General features: G+C 39.3%; 1 protein-coding gene across 8 annotated transcripts in view; it reads right to left on the bottom strand.

Moving 5' to 3' along the window:
- eif4enif1 (eukaryotic translation initiation factor 4E nuclear import factor 1) overlaps positions 1-22,595 on the bottom strand; it is a 79,354-nt gene that overhangs the window by 41,318 nt on the left and 15,441 nt on the right. For all 8 annotated transcript variants that reach the window (XM_035379183.1, XM_035379182.1, XM_035379181.1 and 5 more), the window contains 4 exons: positions 20,014-20,138; positions 8,010-8,083; positions 7,648-7,775; positions 6,707-6,990 (listed from right to left, as the gene is read on the bottom strand). In XM_035379183.1, the coding sequence (XP_035235074.1) occupies positions 6,707-6,990; positions 7,648-7,775; positions 8,010-8,083; positions 20,014-20,138 (611 nt within the window). The remainder of the gene's footprint in view (positions 1-6,706; positions 6,991-7,647; positions 7,776-8,009; positions 8,084-20,013; positions 20,139-22,595) is intronic.

Below are 22,595 nucleotides of genomic sequence, written 5' to 3' on the forward strand. Positions count from 1 at the left end.
TAAATTTAATTAAATCAGAGCTTACTCAAATGCATTCATACACACACACAAACACACACAGACAGGTGACAAATCAAAGAAAAAAGCATCACAGTAAGGTGCTGGGCCACCACGAGCTGGCAGAACAGCTGCATTGCGCCTTGGCATAAATTTTGCAAGTCTCTGGAACTCTACTGGAGGGATGGAATTTAAGTCTTCCAAAAGATATTCCCTCATTTGGTGTTTTGATGATGGTGGTGGAGAGCACTGTCAAATACCTCGGTCCAAAATCTCCCATAGGTGTTCAACTTGGTTGAGACCTGGTGACTGCGAAGGCCACAGCATATAATTCACATCACTCTCATACTCATCAAATCATTCAGTGACCCCCTCGTGCCCTGTGGATGACAGCATTGTCATCTGGGCAGAGACCACTCCCATCAGGATATAAATGTTTCATCATAGGATAAAGGTGATCACTCAGAATAACTTTCTACTGATTTGCAGTGGGCCATCCCTGCAGTGGACCCAAACCATGCCAGGAAAATCACAGCTTAACAGAGCCACTGGACCCCCACACTTTAGGGGTCAAGCATTCAGGCCCACCCCATTCTCGTCCAGATGACTGACATAATATTGAACTATACAGAACAGGAGTTCAGCAGTCCAGGAAGATCGCTTTCATTGCAAGTTTCCTTGCTGGGTAGCAGAGGCGAGTTAGTTAGGCTACTGTTAGAGAGTGAGAGTGTGTGAGAGAGAGAGACAGAATTGGTGTTGTACCGTTAGCATATGGATCTTCAGCAAACAAAGACCTCAGTTAGCCAGCTAATTGCTAGCGCTAGTGATTTAATTAGCCAGCTAACATTTGCCTAAACTAGCTAACTTCTTATGTTAGCTTTTGGGCTCAGTAAGTCGGAGCGTTAAAAACTCAGTCTGACAAGGTTGGGTGGCTAGCTAGCTAACAGAGAGCTTGCTGACGAGTCGCATGTATTGCTGGTCTACTACTAGACCCTGAGGAATTGCAGTTTGCATCCAAACACTAATTAATATGTATTCTGCAACTTTCGATCAAAGTAGGATAAATCCCATAGTATACAAACATAATATTATGTAATTCCAGAATCCTGATGTGCCCGATGTCTGAACATGAGAGAGCACCAATTCACCTCATAGGCCACTATAGTTACACCAATAGCCTAGTGACATTCTATTGGCAGTTCATTGCATTTTAACAAATCAGAAACATTTCCATAGATTCGTGAAATGGACAGTGTTATTGTTTCCTCAGGATCCACAGTGAAAAACAATTATTTCCTGTGGAAACACCTGAAATCAAATTGGTTTGTAATAAATACGCCCATTGGAAACTGTTGGTTGGATAAATCCATTCATGCATAATCAGATATGAAAATGCCAGTTGCCACCATGCTTATTCATGCTTAGAGTCAAGCACAACTACAGTAACATACGTAAGTATAGTAACATTCATATACAAGCCAATAAATAAAATCTGCTTTCCCAGTCGTAAATTGCTTAATTTGTCTGTAGGATATAAGCCACAAAAACGAGCTGATATTTTGTTATCCGTTGTTAGCAATCTAGCTTTCGGATAGGATGTGATATTACCTATTGAACCACACACACACATTTGGCAAAATACCTGGCATAACTGGGGAAATTTGAGTTCTTGGCCATCTCTGCTTTCTAAAATTTGGATTATGGGATCATGTCAGATTCTGTGGAATGGTCTTTCAATCTCTGTAGGCATGAGCACTTAAAATTAGAGCCTGACCGATATATCGGTTGACTTTTTTGACAACATTGGGATTGGCAGTTATGCCGCCGATGTGTCCCGATTTTTAAATAAGTACAATAAACAAAAAAAAAAAAACGATTATCTGTACGTGTCTGTTCGAACGTTTTAATTGCTATTGACTAGAATTATCCAGTAGAGGGAGCTCTAATACAAGTGTGAACTGCAGCAGCTGACGCGCTACTTCTCTAATAAGATGTTTGTCACTCGTGCCTCATCCAATATTCTCCACTGCAAGACTTGTCTGCACAGATTCGATTGCCGCGATAAAGGTATGTATATTTAGTGAAAGTTTTTAAATGCGTTTATACGACCAATGTTTATCAATCCTCATTATCAAGCGAGCAAGCTAACTAACATATTTGGTTCACTGTAGCAAGCTAGCTGGCTAGCAAGCCTTTATGAAGTGGAAGTGAGCACATAAGCAGCGTAGGATCTACATTTCCAGAGGACATCGCTGTATTCTCAAATAAATAACCAGCCAAAATAAAATGGTGATTGAATGCATCACACAATTTTTTTTTATCTGAGATAATGATATTAGCTACTATGATGCTGTGTCAATAGCCAACGCGTTATTGAAAGCGAGTGTGTCATCTAGTCATGCGTCATCGTAGCAAGCTAACCAGACAGTAAAAACGCCAATAAAACGCTTCATTTTAAGCCAAGTTAATCTAGCTTTGTAGAGAGAAGCATGAGAGAAGCATTGCTGTTGGAGAAATGAATCAACCAACAGTTAGCGCGGGTAACCTGCACGAAAGCGCATTGTAGTTTTTTTCACATATTTCATCCAGTCAATTTAATTTCATCTAACGTTACACTTGATTCACTCTTTAGCTCCGCTAGATAAATGTCTTACTCTTTGAGATCATGTAGTAGGAATAAAATAAGAAAATATAATTAATGTACTGAGAATAGATACTAAGAAATAATAAATTAATAACAACAATAATAATAATATTCATAAAAATACATGTTTGAAACTGAAAAACTGATTTTTTTTTTTTTTTTTTAATTAATTTTTTATAGATGGCTGGAAAAGAAAGGAGTAAAAGCAAGGTGTGGAGTTATTTTGATTTCACACACTTAAAGATGGTGTTAATATATTTAATTTAAGATCATCTTTTACATTTTGTTTATCTAAAAAGTTCTTTGTGCGTTTATTTTTATTTGTTTGCTTAAGTTAAATGTTCTTAAATATAGAAACTTTAATAAAATATAGGTTTTTAAAATTAATTTGAAAATGTTGCACTTTTTGACAAAATATCGGTCAAAACATCGGTAATCGGTGGGCTATGACTCTCCAAAATGGGGATTGGCATCGGACCCAAAAATCTGGCATCGGTCGGGCTCTACTTAAAATGTGAAGAGACTTCCACGGTAACATGCATCAATATATCCTTCACCGGGCAGAGGCAAGGAGCCGAGTTTGGAGCCACATCGCTCGTCTCCTCCAACATTGGGACATTGGAGAGATGGAGGACACAAAGATTGGTATCCGGGGCACCGAGGAAACAAGGTGGTCGTGGAGGAAAGGAGGATGCATTTTTTAAGCAATGGGAAGCACCCAAAGATGATTCAAAATTATCTGATCAAAGCCATTGCTTATGGTGCAGGTGGTAAGGGAGTGAAAGCCAAGGCGCCATGGCAAATAAATGAGGACGGACATCTCCTGCAAAGCTCAGTGGTCCATAATTCTGCATAGCTGATGCTGCAAGAATAACTGAACGTTCATTGGGTTCTCTGATGTGTCATCAGGCAGGGAAACAGCGTTTCATTTTATGAATTTCAAGATGGGTGGTTATGATTACAAACAGAAACTGGTCAGACAAACATACGATGGTGCAGCTGTTATGGCAGTGTGCCTGTAGAAATTTGAGGCAACTACTTCACTCTGGTGGTAAGGTTCAACGCGTGAGGTTTAGATTCACAAAGGGCTGGATGCAGTGAAACCTGGGTGTGCTCAATCAGTTAATCTAATTATCAATTAAATCAGGTTATTTGGTTGATTGAGTAACTAAGGGGGCAGTTACTTTTTCACATGGTTGATATGGGTGTTTGAAATTTTTTTAAATTAAATAAATTACATAGTAATTAAAAAATATGTTTTGAGTTTACTCCGGTTCCCTAATATTAGGCTACATTTTGCCTAACGATCTGAAACCATACAGTTTGACAAATATGCAATAATAGAGGAAATCAGCAAGGGGGCAAAGAATTTCATGACAGTTACAACTTATTACAATATTACATTATTTTGTTTATCTATTGAATATGCACAGGTGATGAGAACCTGACTTGAATGTAAGTACATTCATTGTATTCTGTTTGATGTTCCTTTGAAAGAACGCAGCTAAATGTAAATGGCACAGCCATAGTGATGAGTTTTAAAGCAATTTAAACCTGTTTTAAATGGGCCAGAAGTTCTTTTCTGCCTATAGCTGGCGATGTGACATGGTCAGCATGTAACAACCCAGACATGGGGTGATGGTAAGTTCTCTCCACCAACAATTCTGGTTGTGCGTGTACTGTCTGTCCGTGTGTGTGTCTGTGTAAGCACACTGTAAATAAGTGAATGACAAGCCCCACCCGCCCCCTCTATTAGCCATTTAGAGCAATAGCTTCAGTAACATTTGGTGGTCGTTTATTTTAAATGGTTTGAGAATTTTTTTTAAAAGGAGGGGATATTTACATATTTCTTTAATATTCAACATGCATGCACGCGACTGAATCGACAAATCAACAAATTGTTCACATCCCTATCAGATACGTAGGTCAAACTGTAGGCTTACCAAAATTAACCATTTGGAACATCATTAAGAAGAGAGCACTGGCAAGCTCAGTAACTGCAAAGGTCCTGGTAAGCCAAGGAAGAACTCTGCAACTAATGACTGAAGAATTCTCATCATAATGAAGAGAAACCCCCAAACACCTGTCTGACAGATCAGAAACATACTTCAGGAGGCAGGCATGGACGTGACAGTGACTACTGTCTGCAGAAGACCACATGAACAAAATCACAGAGGCTAGACTGCAAGAGGAATACCACTAGTTAGTGGCAAAGACAGGATGGCCAAGTTAGTTTGGAGTACCGAAAAGCCCGCAGTTCTGAGAAAATGTATTGTAGACAGATTAAATAAAGATTCACTTGTGTCAAGCAAAGTGTGGAGGCCAAAAGGAACTGCCCAAGATAAAAAGCACCCCCCTCATCTGTGAAATATGGTGGTGGGGAGTGTTATGGTTTCAGTATGTATGGCTGCCACAGCTACCGGCTCACTTGTCTTCACTGATGATCTAAACTGCTGGTAGCATCAGTTTATCTTCAAGTTCAAGCAAATGCCTAAAAACTCATTGGATGGAGCTTCGTCCAACAGTAACACAATGATCCCAAACAAATTGCTAAAGCCTCAGAATTTTTCAAAGCCAAAAAATTGAAAATTCTTGACTGGCCAAGTCGTTCACATTTTCTGAATCCAATTGAACGGCATGTTTCCATACACTTAAGAGAAAACTTATTTGGCAATTAGCCGCCTGAAATGAGGAGGAGCTGAAGTTGGTTGCAGTACAGGCCTGGCAGAGCATCACCAAAGATGACACTCGGCACCTGTTGACAAAGTACTCAGCATGACTACTTTCATTAACATAACTTTATGTTCCAAACATAGTGCCATAAAATGGGGCGGTGATGTATAAAAAGTGTTGTTAGTAGTACAGTGAAAAAATTGTATGAAAATACCCTGAAATAAAAGCAGTTTAACCACATGTGAATTGTTTGATTAAAAATCAGAAACTGTGGAGTACAGCACCGAATCAAGAATGGAGGGGGAGGGGAAAAAAAAAAAAAGGCTTTGTTCCAAACATTATGGAGCTCACTGTATACACACACACAGTACAGGCCAAAGATATTGGGCCACCTCAGGAATATAACAAACCAAAGTAACAAGATGTTTTCCCCCTAATTTCTACCCACAATAACACAAAATGAGTTTTATGAAAAAAAACAATCTTAGACACGACTTTCCTCAGAATAGCCTCTCTTTAGATAGCCTGTCTTTAATCACAATTAAACCAATAATTGGAAGTCTATCCAATCATTTTGCTAATGGGGTGGGAAGGAAGTGGAGGGGGATTTAAGTTAATGAAATCTCATCTACCTTAAGTTTAAAAAAAAAAACCAAAGGTACCCCCATACCATTGGACTGTAGTGTTAAGGTTAGTAAAATAGGCACTAAAGCTGCAATAAATATGGCAAAGGAGCCGGCATTAGGCTTAGATGAGCAGGGCCAAGTAAACACTGGCAAGGTTATTCCCCCTTGAGAAATTGCAAAGAAGCTTCTCCTGTTAACATTATTGTCCATCAGCTGGACCCTTCTGAATGTGTACTGAACACTGCACATGGAAATCTTATGCTTCTTTGCAATTCATCATTGGGACTAACCTTCTTGCCACAATGTTTACTAGGTCCCGCACATCTGAGCCCTACTCTTCCTTTGTCATATTTCTCCCAGCTTAATGCCTACTTTACATGCACCACATTGTAAAGTTATTAGGCTACCTGGGGCTTAAAAAATAGATTAAGGTATATCAGATTTCACTCAATTTAATTACCCCTCCACCTCCCACTGAAAAATGATTGGATAGACTAATTCTATAAAAGACTACTATAAATTTTCTAAGTTATTATTTCTCAGTAAAGGTAATCGGTGCTATTGTAAGAAGAAATAGAAAAGAAAAATTTGTACTTTGGTTTGTTATTCAATAAATGTGCATACATTAACTGAATTCTTCTCTACCTAAAGTATTTTTTATTTTTAACTATAGGTGTCCTAATACTTTTGGCCTGCACTGTACATACACACACACACACGAATGAACATTTTTTGAGGCATGTTAATTTGGGCAAAAGGTACAAACTCTGAATCTCTTGTCCTTGTAGTCTCGTTCCCGCTCCCTCTCCCGGACATCCTTGTCAACGCGCGTGTCCCTCTCAAAGCCGCGGCCTGCAATGATGCGACCACTGCCTATGCGCCTTGTCCCACCCAATCGCAGTGTCTCATTCTCCTTGTTTTCAAGGGGGCTGCCAGTCCTGCGGGCCGGGAGAACTGATGCCACACTACCCTGGCAGCCCCCTCCAAAGCTACGGCGTTGAGGACTGAGAACAACATCCAGGTCATCCTCCTTCAGCCGTTCACGAGGGTCTGGGGGTTAGACATTGGGGGGGGGGGGGGGGGAGATGTAATTACAACAGGGTCAATACAGCTTGTGACAACCAGTAGAATTTACATTTAAGTTCAAAGGGCAGTTTGATCATTTTTTCCATTCAAGAAAGAAAATAATCTACTATTCTATAATCTTAGTGCCAGCTCTATGCAGTTGTGTCCTCACAAAGACAATTCAAACACAAACCACTAATGTTCTATTACAGTTCAAATGAGGAATTCAGTCGATGTGGTCAATTCTGAATGTCACTCAAATTTTCAGAATTTGTCCCAATGGTTCAAACTAAAAATGAGCCCGGCAAGCCAACCAAATTGTTCCAAGCCATGGTTCAATATTTGAACACTATTATAATGGTTGTAAAAAACTGAATTAAAAAAAAAAAAAATCGAAATCTTTTTCCAAGCGTTCTGAGTGTTCTAGCCTTTTCGGAGGATAATGTAAAAATTAGAATGGCCCACTTCACCCATCCTAGTAACTTAAGCAGGGGGGCAGTGTTGGTGTTAAGATGACAGTTTCTGTAGTAGTTTCCCCTACGGTAACAGCTGGTTTTGAATTTCATTCATCGCAGAATATAGCCAGATTCAAGATAATCCAAAAATCCAGCAACATGTTAAATCTAAGTAAGATGCATTTACCTGCAATTCTGCGTTTCAAAACTACCCTGTCATCCGCATACTCTTTTTTAATCCCTTCCACAGGTGAGCTTCTCTCTGAGCTGGGATACAGGGAAGCATGCCACTTCTCTGGGTCCCACACACCATCACTGTAAAAAGTTAATACACCACATTGGTACTAGTTAACAAAACAAGATAATGCACCAATTTAAGCAAGCATTTTCAACATCACATCAGCCACATATCAAAAAATATAAATACAAATTGCTTAAATAGTACCTTAGGTTAATAAAGTTTGACAAGGGTAGTAGCAAACCAATGTGTTGCACAAGATTACCCAAAAAAAGTGAATGAATTCAAACCATTAAAAAACTTTTTTTTACCTGTCATATTTCTCCAACAGACATACTGGTCTTTCATTGGAGCATGGCAACTGCTTTATTTCCAAAAGTTCCTCCTGTAAAAATTGAATAGAATGTGATTTATTGTACTGTAAGAACACAAACTTGCAAAAAATAAAAACATTTTTTAAAATTAAATCATGTGTACCACCCTACTGATAAGATGTACACAGGTAATCAAATGCAATTCAGCTCCAAGTCTCCAGAATATTTCAGCTTAAAAGATCATCAGGCCTTTTCTAGAAATTTTACTGTCACTTAATTGTATCTTTGTCACACGTCAGCGTGACACCCCGGGAGGGAGATGCGGCAGTTCCGGGAAACACCATTAGTTGCCGCATGGGGAGAGCGCGTATCCACACAAACTCGAAATCAAATAAACAAACACATTCACCCTTCCCCCTCACTAGTTCCAGGGAAAAACAATAAACTAAAAAAAGAATAAAATAACAAAGACAAAAGAAAGTAAAACGGTGCTACCACTTTCCAGTGAGCCACCCGTAGCTGGCCCGCTTTCTAGCCGGCGCCAGCTCCAAGAAGTTTTTTTTCCATTACTGCTCGAACAAAACTCCAAAAATAAAATGAAACAAATCATAAACGGGGTCTCAGCCCCAACTCTGGAAAGCAGCACAACTTTAAGCACCTGGGCTGATTAGCTAACTTAACCCAGGTGTGCGTACTCTCTCCACCAGCCGGCACAGCCTAGACCAATCCAGTTCACCGCCGGACCGAAAAGGAATCTTATTTAGTAAAATTGAAGGTATGTATAACATACAACCTGTATGACAATGTAATAAAGGTGACTATGTAAACATGCAGTAGTGCAGGCTGAGGGCCAGTAACAAACTATACACAGGGTTCATACACTTTTTCACCAATGATTTTCAATGACTTTTCCATGACTTCTCCACAACCTTTAACTGAATTTCCATGACCAAAACAAATGACTCTCTAAACAATTTAAAATTATTTATAGTGACACTAAGTAAAATTAAGTCTGCATCTGAAACATATGGTGCCTCTCTAAAACAAATAAACACCAGACAGACACACTTAGATACATTCTCTCATTTTAATTCGAATAGTTTAACATGTTTGTCAATGTCTCAAACAGGGCTCGAAATTGCGACCATTTTGGTCGCATATGCTCCCGAAATTTAATCTGTGCGACCTCGAAATATAATTGGGAGCATTTGTGCGAGTACAAATAATTGTTCTGGTGCGACCTTTTTTTTTTTTTTTCCTTTTTCCAATCGCACGTCTCTCTGTACATTCGCTAGTTAGTACACTCAGTATGTCCCTTGTGAGCTGACGGTGACCCTTCTAACCAATCGTGAGCTTGACATTCTTACCTTTTAATGCTGATTTTAAATTGGTTAATATTAGCCTTCAATCACTCCCTTTCGCTGCACTCCACTGTGACGCGACACAGGGAGCTAACGCGTTAACTAATGTTACCTGAAGACAGAAGTTTGTTCAATTTATTAGCGTTATCGAAAGCTGAAAAGCTGAAGCGAACGATTACGGCATTTTTTTTTTAAACGTTAACGTAGTGTTTTCTGTAGCGACCTGGTTGAAACAGCTAATTTCTCCGATGCAGTTTACTGGCGGTTGATTTAGTTAGCGGTATTAATGTGACGATAAGCACTTTGTCGTTTAAATGCATAACACGCAATTCCTTGAAGAGGAACATTTTAGGCGTGACAGTTTAACTGTTAAGTCGGACACCCACCGCACGCGTAGCGACCGCAAGTGCACTAAAGCGTAGTTGAAGTACTGTTATTACAACGGCAGCGGGCGACGTCCTCTACACCAGATGCGAACGCGTCGCGAACCGGCTGCGAAGCTTGTGCGACACAAGCGAACTGAAGCGTAGTTTTTCGCTTGTTCTATTTTTCTGCTTGTCGCGCGTCATGATGACCTGTTTATACACAGACATATGCTCTAAAATGCTAGGTATACATGCTGATTTATATTTCATCCTTATATTAGGCTACTGGGGGTGTGTCCCTAGTTCCCTCCCAGATATTTTATAAGCAGCTAAAAAAATACAAGCCTTTTCGTTTTTGTATTGTCCTTGCAGAAAAAAACAACAACAAAAACTGGAACCTGGGGAAAAGGCAAACTTAGTTTCGCTCTCTTATTTTGCGGAGGGGGTGGGGTAAATTTGAAAATACACCACAGAAAGACGTAGCCTATTGAATGATGTAGAAGTGAATGCACCGAGCAGCGGTTTGTTAGCTCGAGTGTTGGAAGCTAGTTTTTAACCAACCATTGCTCCGCCTATTTGACTTATCCGATGTCTTCGTTCGCCGTGCTTTCAAAAAGAGCTTGTTAATAAAAATCAGATAATCCACAGAGCTTTAAAAAAATCAGATTATTTAGTGGTCTTGCCGATTAAAATGCACCTATTTTATAAATGAAGTTGTAAGTAAGCCTTTATTGCACTTGTACTTCAAAGCTTCCGGTGTTCATGGCGTTGTGATGTTCATATCCCTTCAAGATTAAACTGTTACGCTATCTTTTTGATGATTAGCTGAAGTTACTAAATCTGATCCTATAAATCTTTTGACGTGAATGAGAAGACGACATGGGAATTCCCAATGGTTGATTACAGATTATTTATTATCATTATGATCATTACATATTCTTCATAAAATTGGCACGCTTGTTAACCAAACAAATAAATCAATACAGTTTGAGATTGATTATTATGCAGACTACGTTGAGATTTAAGCTTATGGTAATTCTTTAAAGCGTTTACTTTCGCACGTATTTACATGAGTTAACGAAATATTACCAAATTAACAAACTGAAAAAGGTCTCTCACCAAGTATTCACTTAACCCATAATCAACAGTCGTGAACAAACGTGAAATACACAATGTAATCCCACTGCAGACTGCGAGAGCTACTAGGAATATAGAGCTTTAAGCAAGCCTTTGCGCGACACAAACGGAACCTGTGTAGACACGCTACACGCCGCGCTGCTTCCACATGCTGCTTATGCGCTGCTTACGCTACGCGTACGGTGGGTGCCCGGCGTTACTTGTAAACCGTACTGTTATATCGTCGTTTTTTATCAATAAAAAAATCTATTGCATATATTGTTGGTGCTCCTTACATTTTGGTGAGTGCTCCTAACTTTTTGAAGTTGGGAGCACCAGTGCTACGAAGTAAAAGTGTTCATTTCGAGCCCTGATATATTATTGAAGCTGCACTTCCCTGGCATATTGTCGGCACAGTAGGGCCTACGTTTACTAACTGCTACATTAGCAGAAGCGTGCCTGTTGGGCGTGCCTGTAAACAGACTGAGCCAGACCGAATTAACTTCTGACACCACCAAAATACCGCGAAGGTTACATGCCAATTTACGTTTTATCACTATACATACTATGTTTATGATTGGATTAATTAGTAATTATATTTGATGCAACTTTAGCTGTGTTTCCATTACTTTTCAAAAAATATTTTCCATAACTTTTCCAGGGCCTGGAAATTGCATTTTAAATTTCAATGACTTTTCCAGGTTTTTCATAACCGTACGAACCCTGTATACAAATTAAACCTTCTTGGAGAGAGTAGAGAAGTCTCCACATTATGCCATATTGGTGAAGCGGATATGCCTCCAACGTGCACACAGTGATTTACGCCCGTTTTAATATTCTCACAAAAAAAAATTGATCGCACCGGTCAAATCAGAGTGGGATGTGGTTCTATGATGTCAGAAAAGTGAGCAAAGTCCATGCGCAAGCTGCATTGTAATGCTGCCACTATATCTTTTCCCTTCAACCTGGGTCTTGGTTTCATAATATTTTTCATAAATCCTATCATTCTGATAGTATTTTACACTTTTTCATTGTCAAGTTGTGGCTCTTCAGACATTTTCTCTATGCCAGTAGCTTCACCAAAGCATCTAGTATGCATATCAAGATAGGCTTCAGGTTCAGTGTACCTTTAAGCAAATCCAGTTTATCCAAATCTGTTTATTGGGAGGTGACAGTTAATGTGAATGTTGAAATTAAAAATAATTCTATCTGAACTTGCAGAATTGACTGTGAGCTACACCATTTTGTGCATACAAATTCAATTTGGCGCTCCAGTCTGTGTATTCCACTTCAAATAAATATAGTCGGCCATCAAATTGAAGAGGCTCAACAACATTTGTAATAGTCTGATGAATAATTAGCTCGTGCGGCATGTTCAGGATTTGGACTTTCAATATTATTATCTTAAAGGTAATCCACGTTGATCCTACTTGCAGCTTTTGAGGAGCTTACTAGACAAATAGACACTGCAGTGATTGCAGCAGATGTCATTCTGTCCATCGTTGTACTGAAACGTCTAAGATAAAGTGCTGGCACGGAACATGGCACGAAGCCATCAAAACAAGCTCTTCTGGGAGCAGTAGCAAAAAAGATTCAGCCACACTGAATCTGAGCTCCTTCACTGTGTGGCTACGACAATAACGATAATGCTGTTGCTTTCATTATTATTATTATAATTGTTAGTATCTGAATGTATTGGTAACCTACAGGGCAACTAAACAACCTTGTGTTTCCTTTGATACCTGCTGCTTTAAAAAATACATAACTTTAAAGATCGGCTATAGGAATTGGCCAATTAGGCTTTCACACCTTTGTGCGCATCCTTGCCCATATAGGAGGTGCCTTATTTAACGCTTTATAATATCAAGTGTGAGCAGAGAATTGGAAAATGGCTCAAACAAAACAAGACATTTGTACCATTTACAATACTAATGTAGATTAGATTACTTTCTACCTAAATTATGAATATAAAGTTAAATGCGTTCAGCTAATTTGCTTGCTGTGTTGACACAGCCTCATCTTCTAGATGCTCCGAGTAATTATTGGAAAAGAACTAGTGGTCGACCGATATGGGTTTTTCCCATGGCCGATGCCGATATTTAGACAGCAGGGCGGCCGATGGCCGATATATAATGCCGACATCATGGTTTTTTTTTTTTGCATCTGAAAATACAACAATTTTAAAAAGAAACAAAGAAGTCATGTATAATTCCATTATTACAATCTAATATACATGGTTATCTTAGCCAGTAACATGTTGTTTTAGATGGAATTTTTATTAATTAGTGAAATAGAAAAATACATTGGGTTATGCTGTAGATTTCAGAGCGTGACTGGTATTTAAGGGAGAGCGGGGTACAGTATGTCAGAAGCTACGTCATTCAACTGCATTATTCTATACATTATAACACAATATTTAATGCTAGCCAGTAGCGGTCTTACATTAGATTTGCTGTCATTTAGGATAGGAGAAACGTGTTAACATTTAGAAAAGACGATGGTGACTGAGGAAATTTAGGCAAACGTTTATAGCAGGGCGCATGAGTTATAGTACGGGGCTCTAAACTAACTTTATCACCACCTTCCCAAAACTGTCCCGAAGCATATTTTTGCATGTTTGCTTATGTTTGTTGATAAACTCGGTTACAACCCAAACAGCCAATCTAAGCGATCAAACACAGGGGCTACACAGCTTAGGAGGTAAGAGCGGTTGTCTGGCAGTTGGAGGGTTGCCGGTTCGATCCCCCGCCCTGGGCATGTCGAAGTGTCCCTGAGCAAGACACCGAACCCCTAATTGCTCCCAACGAGCTGATTGGTACCTTGCATGGCAGCCTTTCACCGTTGGTGTGTGAGTGTGTGTGTGAATGGGTGAATGAGAGGCATCAATTGTAAAGCGCTTTGGATAAAAGCACTATATAAATGCAAAAAAAAAATTAAAAAATAACTTTGTTCACTCGCATTGCACAGCCACAGCCTGCTCATATCATCTACCAAGTCTCTCCCTCTCATTAAACACTGTGCCAAGTTAGCTTGATGTATTGAAGCACAGACAAACGCACACGCACAGGGAGAGAGACACACACAAATGTTAGCTAGAAGCCCATAACCTTCGTTCCCCAAAACGTTGTTGGCAAGTTGACACACACAATACACACAAAGGGAGAGAGACATGCACACAAGTGCAGAAACGTTATGTTAGCTAAAAGCCCATAATATTTGTTCCCCAAAACGTTGTTGGCAAGTTGATAACATTAACGCTAGCTTTCGGACTCCTGTTAACGTAAGCCTACTTCTTGAATCGAGGCGATCTCTAGCCCATTAGCAAATGCAACCGACTGTAACTAATGTTAATTATCAAATCAATCGCTTACGATAGCACACTGTTGACTTGAGATGAGAGGAGAGGTTCATCAATCCTGTCTTCATACTCTACCTCAGCTGACAACAGGTGCTGCTGGCTTTGCCCACTTGAGAATAGTTCTGCTAGGCTAGGCTATTAATGTTACTCTACTGCTGCCAAACTTTGCACTGGCATGATGTGTATGAGCGAGCGCCATTGATGAAGAAACTAATGTTTATGTAATGTGCTTAACAACGACAGACCACAGGCTCACCAATAATAAAAGGCTTCACAGTTACACTTGCTTACCATCCCACAACCATCCCAAATGACAAATCTGATGAATGTTTTACGAACCCGGCTCGTCAGGAGTAGGAGTGGGGACTGGGGATGCCATACAATAGCTTTTCGAGCCCTGTAAGCTAGTTAGCTGGTTGAAGGCTTGCTAACGTTACCGTTACAATTCCCAACTAAAGTTATTCGCATTTTCTCACAAAAAGACCGGAATCAATCTAATTATACAGACAGTAAACATTGTATATGTTATTAAGAGTGGCCAATTAAATATATTGAGCTTTGAAAGCTAGGAATTTAAGTCTTGCCTCTTGCCGTTTTCTCTCAGGTACATCCAGCATTGGCACGTTTCCCACTGTTCCACAGCACCCACTGATGTCTGCCCGTAGAATGGTGAAATTGACACAAGGGGGAGTGCTAACATCATTCCGCAGCAGCCACACTGATAAGGTTGCCTGCAGATGTGTCTGCAGACATTTTTTGTTTATCGGCCTCATGAGTGCAGGCATCGGCCAATGGCGATTATCGATTAATCGGTCTACCACTAAAAAGAACAGCCACATAGTGACATGCATTTATAATAATCACACACCAGATTGGTCTGTAAAGCAGGTTATTTGCTTTGCAAAAGCTTACTTGGGTCTTGAACAAACAAAACCAGCGTTCCTCATCAATTAGAACACTACCACAACTCAGTTCATGGTAATTTACGAAGTTGCTTGTATATCTTTTTTTCCATGAAAAGCCCCATGCTTTATAATCTGACAATACGGCAGGTCTCACATGACCACTGGAAATTAATTTCCTTGATTAACATTAGTGTGCAAGTGGTTATAAAATTAAATCCTGCGTACGCACATTAGAGCATTTGCTGTAAAATTTATTGCACAGCTCTGTTATCATCATGCTGACCAGCTGGTATGAATCTAACACATCGGAAACAGTGTACCTTGGTTTTAAAGTGACAATCTCGAAGATTTCAGTTTCGTTCTCTATGGCGGTGCCAATGGCGAGAAGCGGCAATTGCAGTTGTGTTTTTGGACCTAACTTCCCATAGATCCAACTGGATCCAACCAGTGTCGCCTGAGTGACGTCAGTCAGTTGGCACGCCAACTATAACACTTACTATTTACGGAATAAAAAACGGTTGTTATAAAAGTAACGTTATGTACATACTCATTCGTTGTCTAACATTAGGCTAACTCAAGATGTCTTTACACTGCCGAGCCGGGTTAAAATGCTGTAGCAAACCTGGGGTAGAATTACTGATGATCAATTTCTGCAGACGTTCTTTATCCACCTTTTGCCCGGGATGAACATCTTTACAATGCAGAGAAGAATTTGCGGGATTCGTTGTGGCTCGTACAATTATGTATCTCGTGCACAATAAGCAGTCTTTTTCATGAATGATTGTCGTGTGGTATTTTTGAAACAACTGCCTTGCAAAATGTTACCCCTGGTGTTTCTGGTTTTGCTAGCTAAACTGTTCGAGAATAAAGCTGAGCTGGGTGTTAAATTAGCAATCAGAACAAGAAGAATAAAACAAAAACAAAGGAGATTTCATCAAAAAGGGCATAAAGGCTGAAGGAACATGAGGAAGCGTAATAAAATAACAATGCTAATCCATACTGCCGTATTCTTTTATTTCGTTTTCTCCTGCATGACGTCTTCAGAAATCAGACCCGGCTCTGGTCCACATACCCCGGCTTTATTCCGATCATTATAATATATTGATGAACTCGATGGCAATGTAAATAACGATAACATTAAGGCCAGTTCAGATCAATGATTTGCAACGAGGCGAAACGGTTTTAGAATGTTGCAGAGAAAACTGCAGCGGTGTGAACTGGCTAGTAGCAGAGCCGTTGCCTGCCCTGAGGTTTTAAAAGACCGTCCTTGTCAAATCCCCAAGTGCAGTTTTAGAATGTTTACAAACAGACGTCTTGGAATTTTGCAAGTTGCCCAGTCTCGTTGCGAATCACTGATCTGAACTGGCCTTAAGTTAGCTACACTGCAACGTTGCAACAAGGTAGCATTGCATTCGAGAGACGGTTTGCGAGGTCGGTACCGGTCGGTAGTGTTAGCTAGCGTCTTTTTCTAATCGTTAGCCGACATTAGATTGTGTTAATTACATTAGCTAGCTAACGCAACGTTACCTGATATGAGAGATGGATACTGTGCGCAACGTTGTCTAAACTAATGTTGTCTTTCTTGACATGGTCCGGTAGCTAGCGTTAGCTGTGCAAATAGCTATGTAATTTAGTAAAGTTACATTGTCATTAAATGTAATACGAAATCTACATCAACAAATAATATGATCTCTCATGTTACACAAAAACTTTAGGGTTCCATAACTCCCCCAACCCCCCCCTTTCTCTGTTATTGTAACGCATGCAGACACCGGAAAAAACAGTACGCTGCTCACACACAAGTGAGTTCAAGAGCGAGCCTGTTGCGTTAGTTCCGCCTACCCTCTCTGGCGGACCAACCACTGATGGGTGATGAAAAACGCGTCACTCACTGTGCGCTGCTTGTGATTTTTTCCCGGGAATGTCGCCACAGACACCCAGTTTTTTAATCATGAATTATAATAATAATAATAGTATAAATTAATATAAAAATAGGCTCAATCACCATTGTGTTACCCAATGCAGCGATAGATAGTGACTTAAGTCATTTATTTTAATGAAAATCTTCGAGATTATTACTTTAAAGCTCAGCTTTATTCTCGAAGAGTTTAGCTAGCAAAACCAGAAACACCAGGGGTAACATTTTGCAAGGCAGTTGTTTCAAAAATACCACACAACAATCATTCATGAAAAAGACTGCTTATTGTGCACGAGATACATAATTGCACGAGCCACAGCGAATCCCGCAAATTCTTCTCTGCAGTGTAAAGATGTTCATCCCGGGCAAAAGGTGGATAAAGTACGTTTGCAGAAATTACAGGTTTGCTACGGCATTTTAACCCGGCTCGGCAGTGTAAAGACATCTTGAGTTAGCCTAATGTTAGACAACGAATGAGTATGTACATAACGTTACTTTTAGAACAACCGTTTTTTATTCAGTAAATAGTAAGTGTTATAGTTGGCGTGCCAACTGACCGACGTCACACTGACGTCACACTGGTTGGATCCGGTTGGATCTATGGGAAGTGAGGTCCAAAAACACACCTGCAATTACCGCTTCTCGCCATTGGCACCACCATAGAGAACGAAACTGAAATCTTTGAGATTGTCACTTTAATTGACTCTACCAAGTTATGAATATAATTGAAACTAATGACCACTGACAAAGCTGGTTGAAGTAAAATTTTAGGCTAAATATTTTTGGAGTAAATTAGCAAAATCCAAAAATGGTTACATTTATAGTGACCCTCCCTCATATTTATTGATCATTGTGTAATGTAATTTGACATCATTCCATGAAATATGCACCAACGGTTTATGCAAATAAGTGACGTCTTTACAACTGGAAACTGTTGGCTTTGGATTTGGCAATTCTATGCAAATACCCAAATTATATGATAATCCATTATGCAATTAAGCAGATTCTACCATATTAACACTAGAAGGGGTGCGTTTTTTAAAATGCTTCCTATTACCACCAAGCCTGATGCCCAGAGTCATCAATTAAATGCATTTCAAGACATAATACAATTCCAAATACCACTATTCCAGCAGAATGACCCACTTGTGTAAATGTGTAAATCTCTTGGTACAGGCTATATCCCCCCACCCTCCAATTCTGGCACTTAGAATATTTAACCCTTCAATAAATATTGAAATTGTTCCTTTTTTCCCCCCACACATTTCAGTTTTCATAGCCTACATCTCAATGCATTGTGATGCTATCTTGAAGACCAGAACTTACATAATGTAGCTAAATATAGGAAGACAATGAGGTCAAGTAGATGGGGCAGTACAGCTGGACCAACTGCCATAGCTGTCACAAAGTCACCACCTAAGCCCCATTTTGAGCTAGGAAAAACCTTGTATTGGTATAAAATAAGTATCCTGTGCATGATGTAGGGATGGATGCGGTCAATCAAGTTATTGAACTGGCTGGACAACATCCTAAATATATTAAATGCATGTCTTCATCCAGCATTTCACACATAGCATGCTTAACTAAAACTATTAATCTTGTTTTCCCCTTGTTTGGCTTGTGCAGGAGACCACCTTAGTTTTTCTTTTCACATTAGTTTTTAAAAAAAATCAACCGAAGTAGATTCAAAAATTTCTTCCTCCTCGAAAATCTCAATTTCACCAGACACAGCTGTGTTTTCACAAATGTAAGCAAATGATCAGGAGCTTGGCATCTCGTTACCATAAAGACAACAGAACCAAAACCAGGCCTTCGCCAAAATAGAGCCTATACACTACTTGGCTAAGGGAATGGTGCCACTATGGTGCCAATGTATAGTCTACCACTTGCAAGGAAGGCTTTGCGAGCAAATTAAAAAAAGTTACTGTAAACAGTACCAGATCCCCTCAAGAATGTATTTCTCTCAAGTTGCCATCCCAAAGATTTATGGTGAATGTCAGAGATTGGTAGAATCGTGAAGCAAGCAGAATTCTTTGCTACTCTGATGGATCTTTGTAGTATTTTATGAGATTGATGCTTTAAAAAAAATAAAGAAAATAAAAAAAAAAATTTTAAACACCCAAAAAAACAAGATTACACCAAAAACTTATGGTTCAATAAATCCTATAACACTAGAGGTGATGCCATCAAGCATTTGGAATTAATGCATTAAAATGACTTAACACAGCAAATGCGATGCCCTCCTCCTTCAACGACTTTTCGTAAATATTTGGGCTTAAAATGACGGTTTATAGAATAAAAAATAGATCCAAAGAAACAGGCAGTATGTGCCGTTCTCTTCATAAAACCCCCAGCCAGACAGCAGAGGATGGTTCCCAGTGGTGAATGGGTTGCTCTCTCCATCACGCTACACAGCAAATGAGTGACCGAAGCTTTGAAACTAATTGCTTGATCAAGCACCATCAAAACTAATTTCGCACATATTATCACACAAAATTAATTCAACGCAATTGTTTGATGATTTACTTTGACTTGTGTGGGGATCAATAATGGCGGCCGTTGTTTTTATAGAAATGAAAACGAGTTTATAACTCTGGAGATAACGCCACCGACATACTTTAGTTTTTCACAGAAAAATGTTGCTCGGGGGAGAAATTGATGCCTGATGCAAAAATAACATTTGATTTTATTACATAGCAGGTTTTTCATTTACAGGATCTACATTTGTGACACATCAAACTGTTACACTTAAGTATTTGTTCCATTGCATTTCATATAACCATTGAAATCCATCTAATGTTCATTTCAAGTCTGTACTGTATGTTTCCCCAAAATTTAAGGTTCACAAATTTCAGCATTGACATTTAAGGCTGCATGACCATCTTCGCAACAAATTGTTCCTGCACACACTCCATTTAGATCAAGCACTCAATTACTTTGTGCTGCTGGGAAATAGTTAACAGCATATAATTTCTTACCTTAGTATATCTGTAGGGTGGTGCCAAAGATTCCTTCACCAGTTCTGTGACAGGGTCACCATTTTCCTGCTCTTGAACAGTGTCACTTTTGTCCATGGCTACTGTCCAAAGATATGGGAACCTGTCTAAAAAAATTTAAAAGCAGGTTCACTCAAATGCTTGCAAATAAATTAAGCTCATTTGGAAAACATGCCATTAAACCTGTGAGCACCAAATTACAAAATCAACACAGATTAATCCCGAGTGACTTACATTTGGCACACATGCAGATTTACGCAACCAAAAAGTGCCATTCCATCAATGAGGGCCAGAGTAGTGAAAAGATGTGATTGACAGGAGGGCCTCTTTAGAGAGGGGACAGTAATTGCGTCACATAAATTCATATTCACTTAGCAAAAGTTCCATATATTAGTCAGATACATATTTCAGTTTCAGTGAACGTTGTTTATTGGCCCAAACAAGTTGTGCACAATGAGGCATACTTAAGAGATTTCTTACAACATGCAAGCTTTGGCTGGTGTCAGGCGTTTGTGGTCTAAAGCAAGAAAATACGCTTTGTAAATCCAAACCAATTTATACAATGACACATGAGTACACATGTCAACAATGGGAGTCTTAACTAAAATCAGTTTTTTTTTTTTATTTAACCATTATTTAACCAGGAAAACCCCATTGAGATTGAAATCTATTTTGCAAGGGGGACCTGACATGAAACACAAAGTTACTCAACAAGACTTACACATAACAAAATGTACAAACATTGGGGAATGAGACAGTGTAACAATAATTAAAAGTACAGAAGAGGTTAAAAGCAGGAACATACTTCGGTCACAGAGTCATGAATTGCATGTTTAAAGTCCACAACTGAAATTAATTTGTCAAGTTTTAAATTCTTTTGCAGATTGTTCCAACTATAAGGTTTATTCTTAATTTTTCTTAAAAAAAACCTCTTATTTTCTTTATAACCATTTCCTACAGGGCTTTTCCTTTTCTCAAAATAGGGTTTACCACTGTCAATATTACATAAAATAACAAAAGCAACATATACTTAATAAAGATGAAGGCAGTGAGTTTGACCAAATATTAAGTTAAATACTACATATTGGAATAATTTTAGCAGAATAAATTCAGCCGTAATATGTTGAAAATATAATTGTATTTTGAGCAAAATCAAAGAAACAGAAAACTGATGGAATTTACTCATTGGGAAGTCTTTCATTTTAATCACCGTGCAGTGCTGCCTTCTGCACTCACTTCAGACAAGCAAAGCCTAAGAACAGTTCTGTCACTAGCAGTAGTGGTACCATTAACTTGGTAAGGCTGTATCTAGCAGATTAGTATTCATCGTGACATTAACAAACAATGTTAAATTAGAAATATCGACTTCATTGTACTGTATAAAAGTCTAGAAGCACTAAGCACTTACTAAACATAATTAGCTAGCTGGCTGCTGTAAGTGCATAGCTGAATTGTGTGGCTAATAAAAGCCTCATTGTGGTTGGCATTTTGAATTGACCAAAGTTGTATCAAGGATTTAGAAACAAGTAGTAATTTACTAGCTGATATCAGCGAGTTGGGGTGGGAGGTATGACTGAACACGATGGTGGCTCTGAAGTGCAAAACACAAACAAAAGTTTGCAGCTCAGGGCCCGGTTTCATGAAGCAAGTTTGTGGCGTTACACTACATTTCCAAAAGTATGTGGACACCCCTTCTAATTAGTGGTTTCAGCCATTTCAGTTACAACCTAAAATCAAAAATACAGCCATATATCTCCATTGGGAAAAATTGGCAGTAGGAGTCATACTGAAAACCTCAGTGACTTTCCAACAAGTCAGTTCGTAAACTTTATGCCCTGCTAGATCTGCACCAGTCAACTGTAAGTGCTTTTAACGAAGTGTAAACGTATAGGAGCAACAACAGCTCAGCCGCAAAGCAGTAGGCCACACAAACGCACAGAACGGGACTGCCAAATGCTGAAGCATGTAGCGTGTAAAAATCAGCTGTCCACAGCTGCAACACTCCCTACAGAGTTCCAAACTACCACTGGAAACAACATCAGCAGAAGTACTGTTTGTCAAGAGTTTCATGATATGGGTTTCCATGTAGGGGTGGGCGATATGACGAGATTAGATCGTGAACGATTAAAATGTCTCCACGATCTGGCTTTCCAGAGAGATCGCGAGTATCGGGCTACAGTGAAACTACACATTCTCTCAGTTGCACTGACATCACTCATACACAACATCCAACGTTGTTTTCTCAGCCAAACCTAAAATCACACTATTCGCTAGTCCCTGTTGCACCTCCCCTAACAGACACCAATAAACCAATAATAGCAAACAGTATATAGCGCCTTGGATTTATTATCCTCCCCCTTTATTATTTGACAATATAGCGGCATAGCTGACACCACGGAGGAGTTGGTCCCTAAAAAAAAATTTGACATCTGTGATATGGAACTGGTTTGGGTTTTCCAAAACCGACACGGTGCAAAACACCACTATTTGCAAAGTTTGCAAAGAAAATGTTTTCACATCGGATGGCAACACGACGAACCTTTTTAATCACCTTAAGAGAAAGC

This window comes from Anguilla anguilla, chromosome 10 (genome assembly GCF_013347855.1).
Source record: "Anguilla anguilla isolate fAngAng1 chromosome 10, fAngAng1.pri, whole genome shotgun sequence".
NCBI classification, from domain to species: Eukaryota; Metazoa; Chordata; class Actinopteri; order Anguilliformes; family Anguillidae; genus Anguilla; species Anguilla anguilla.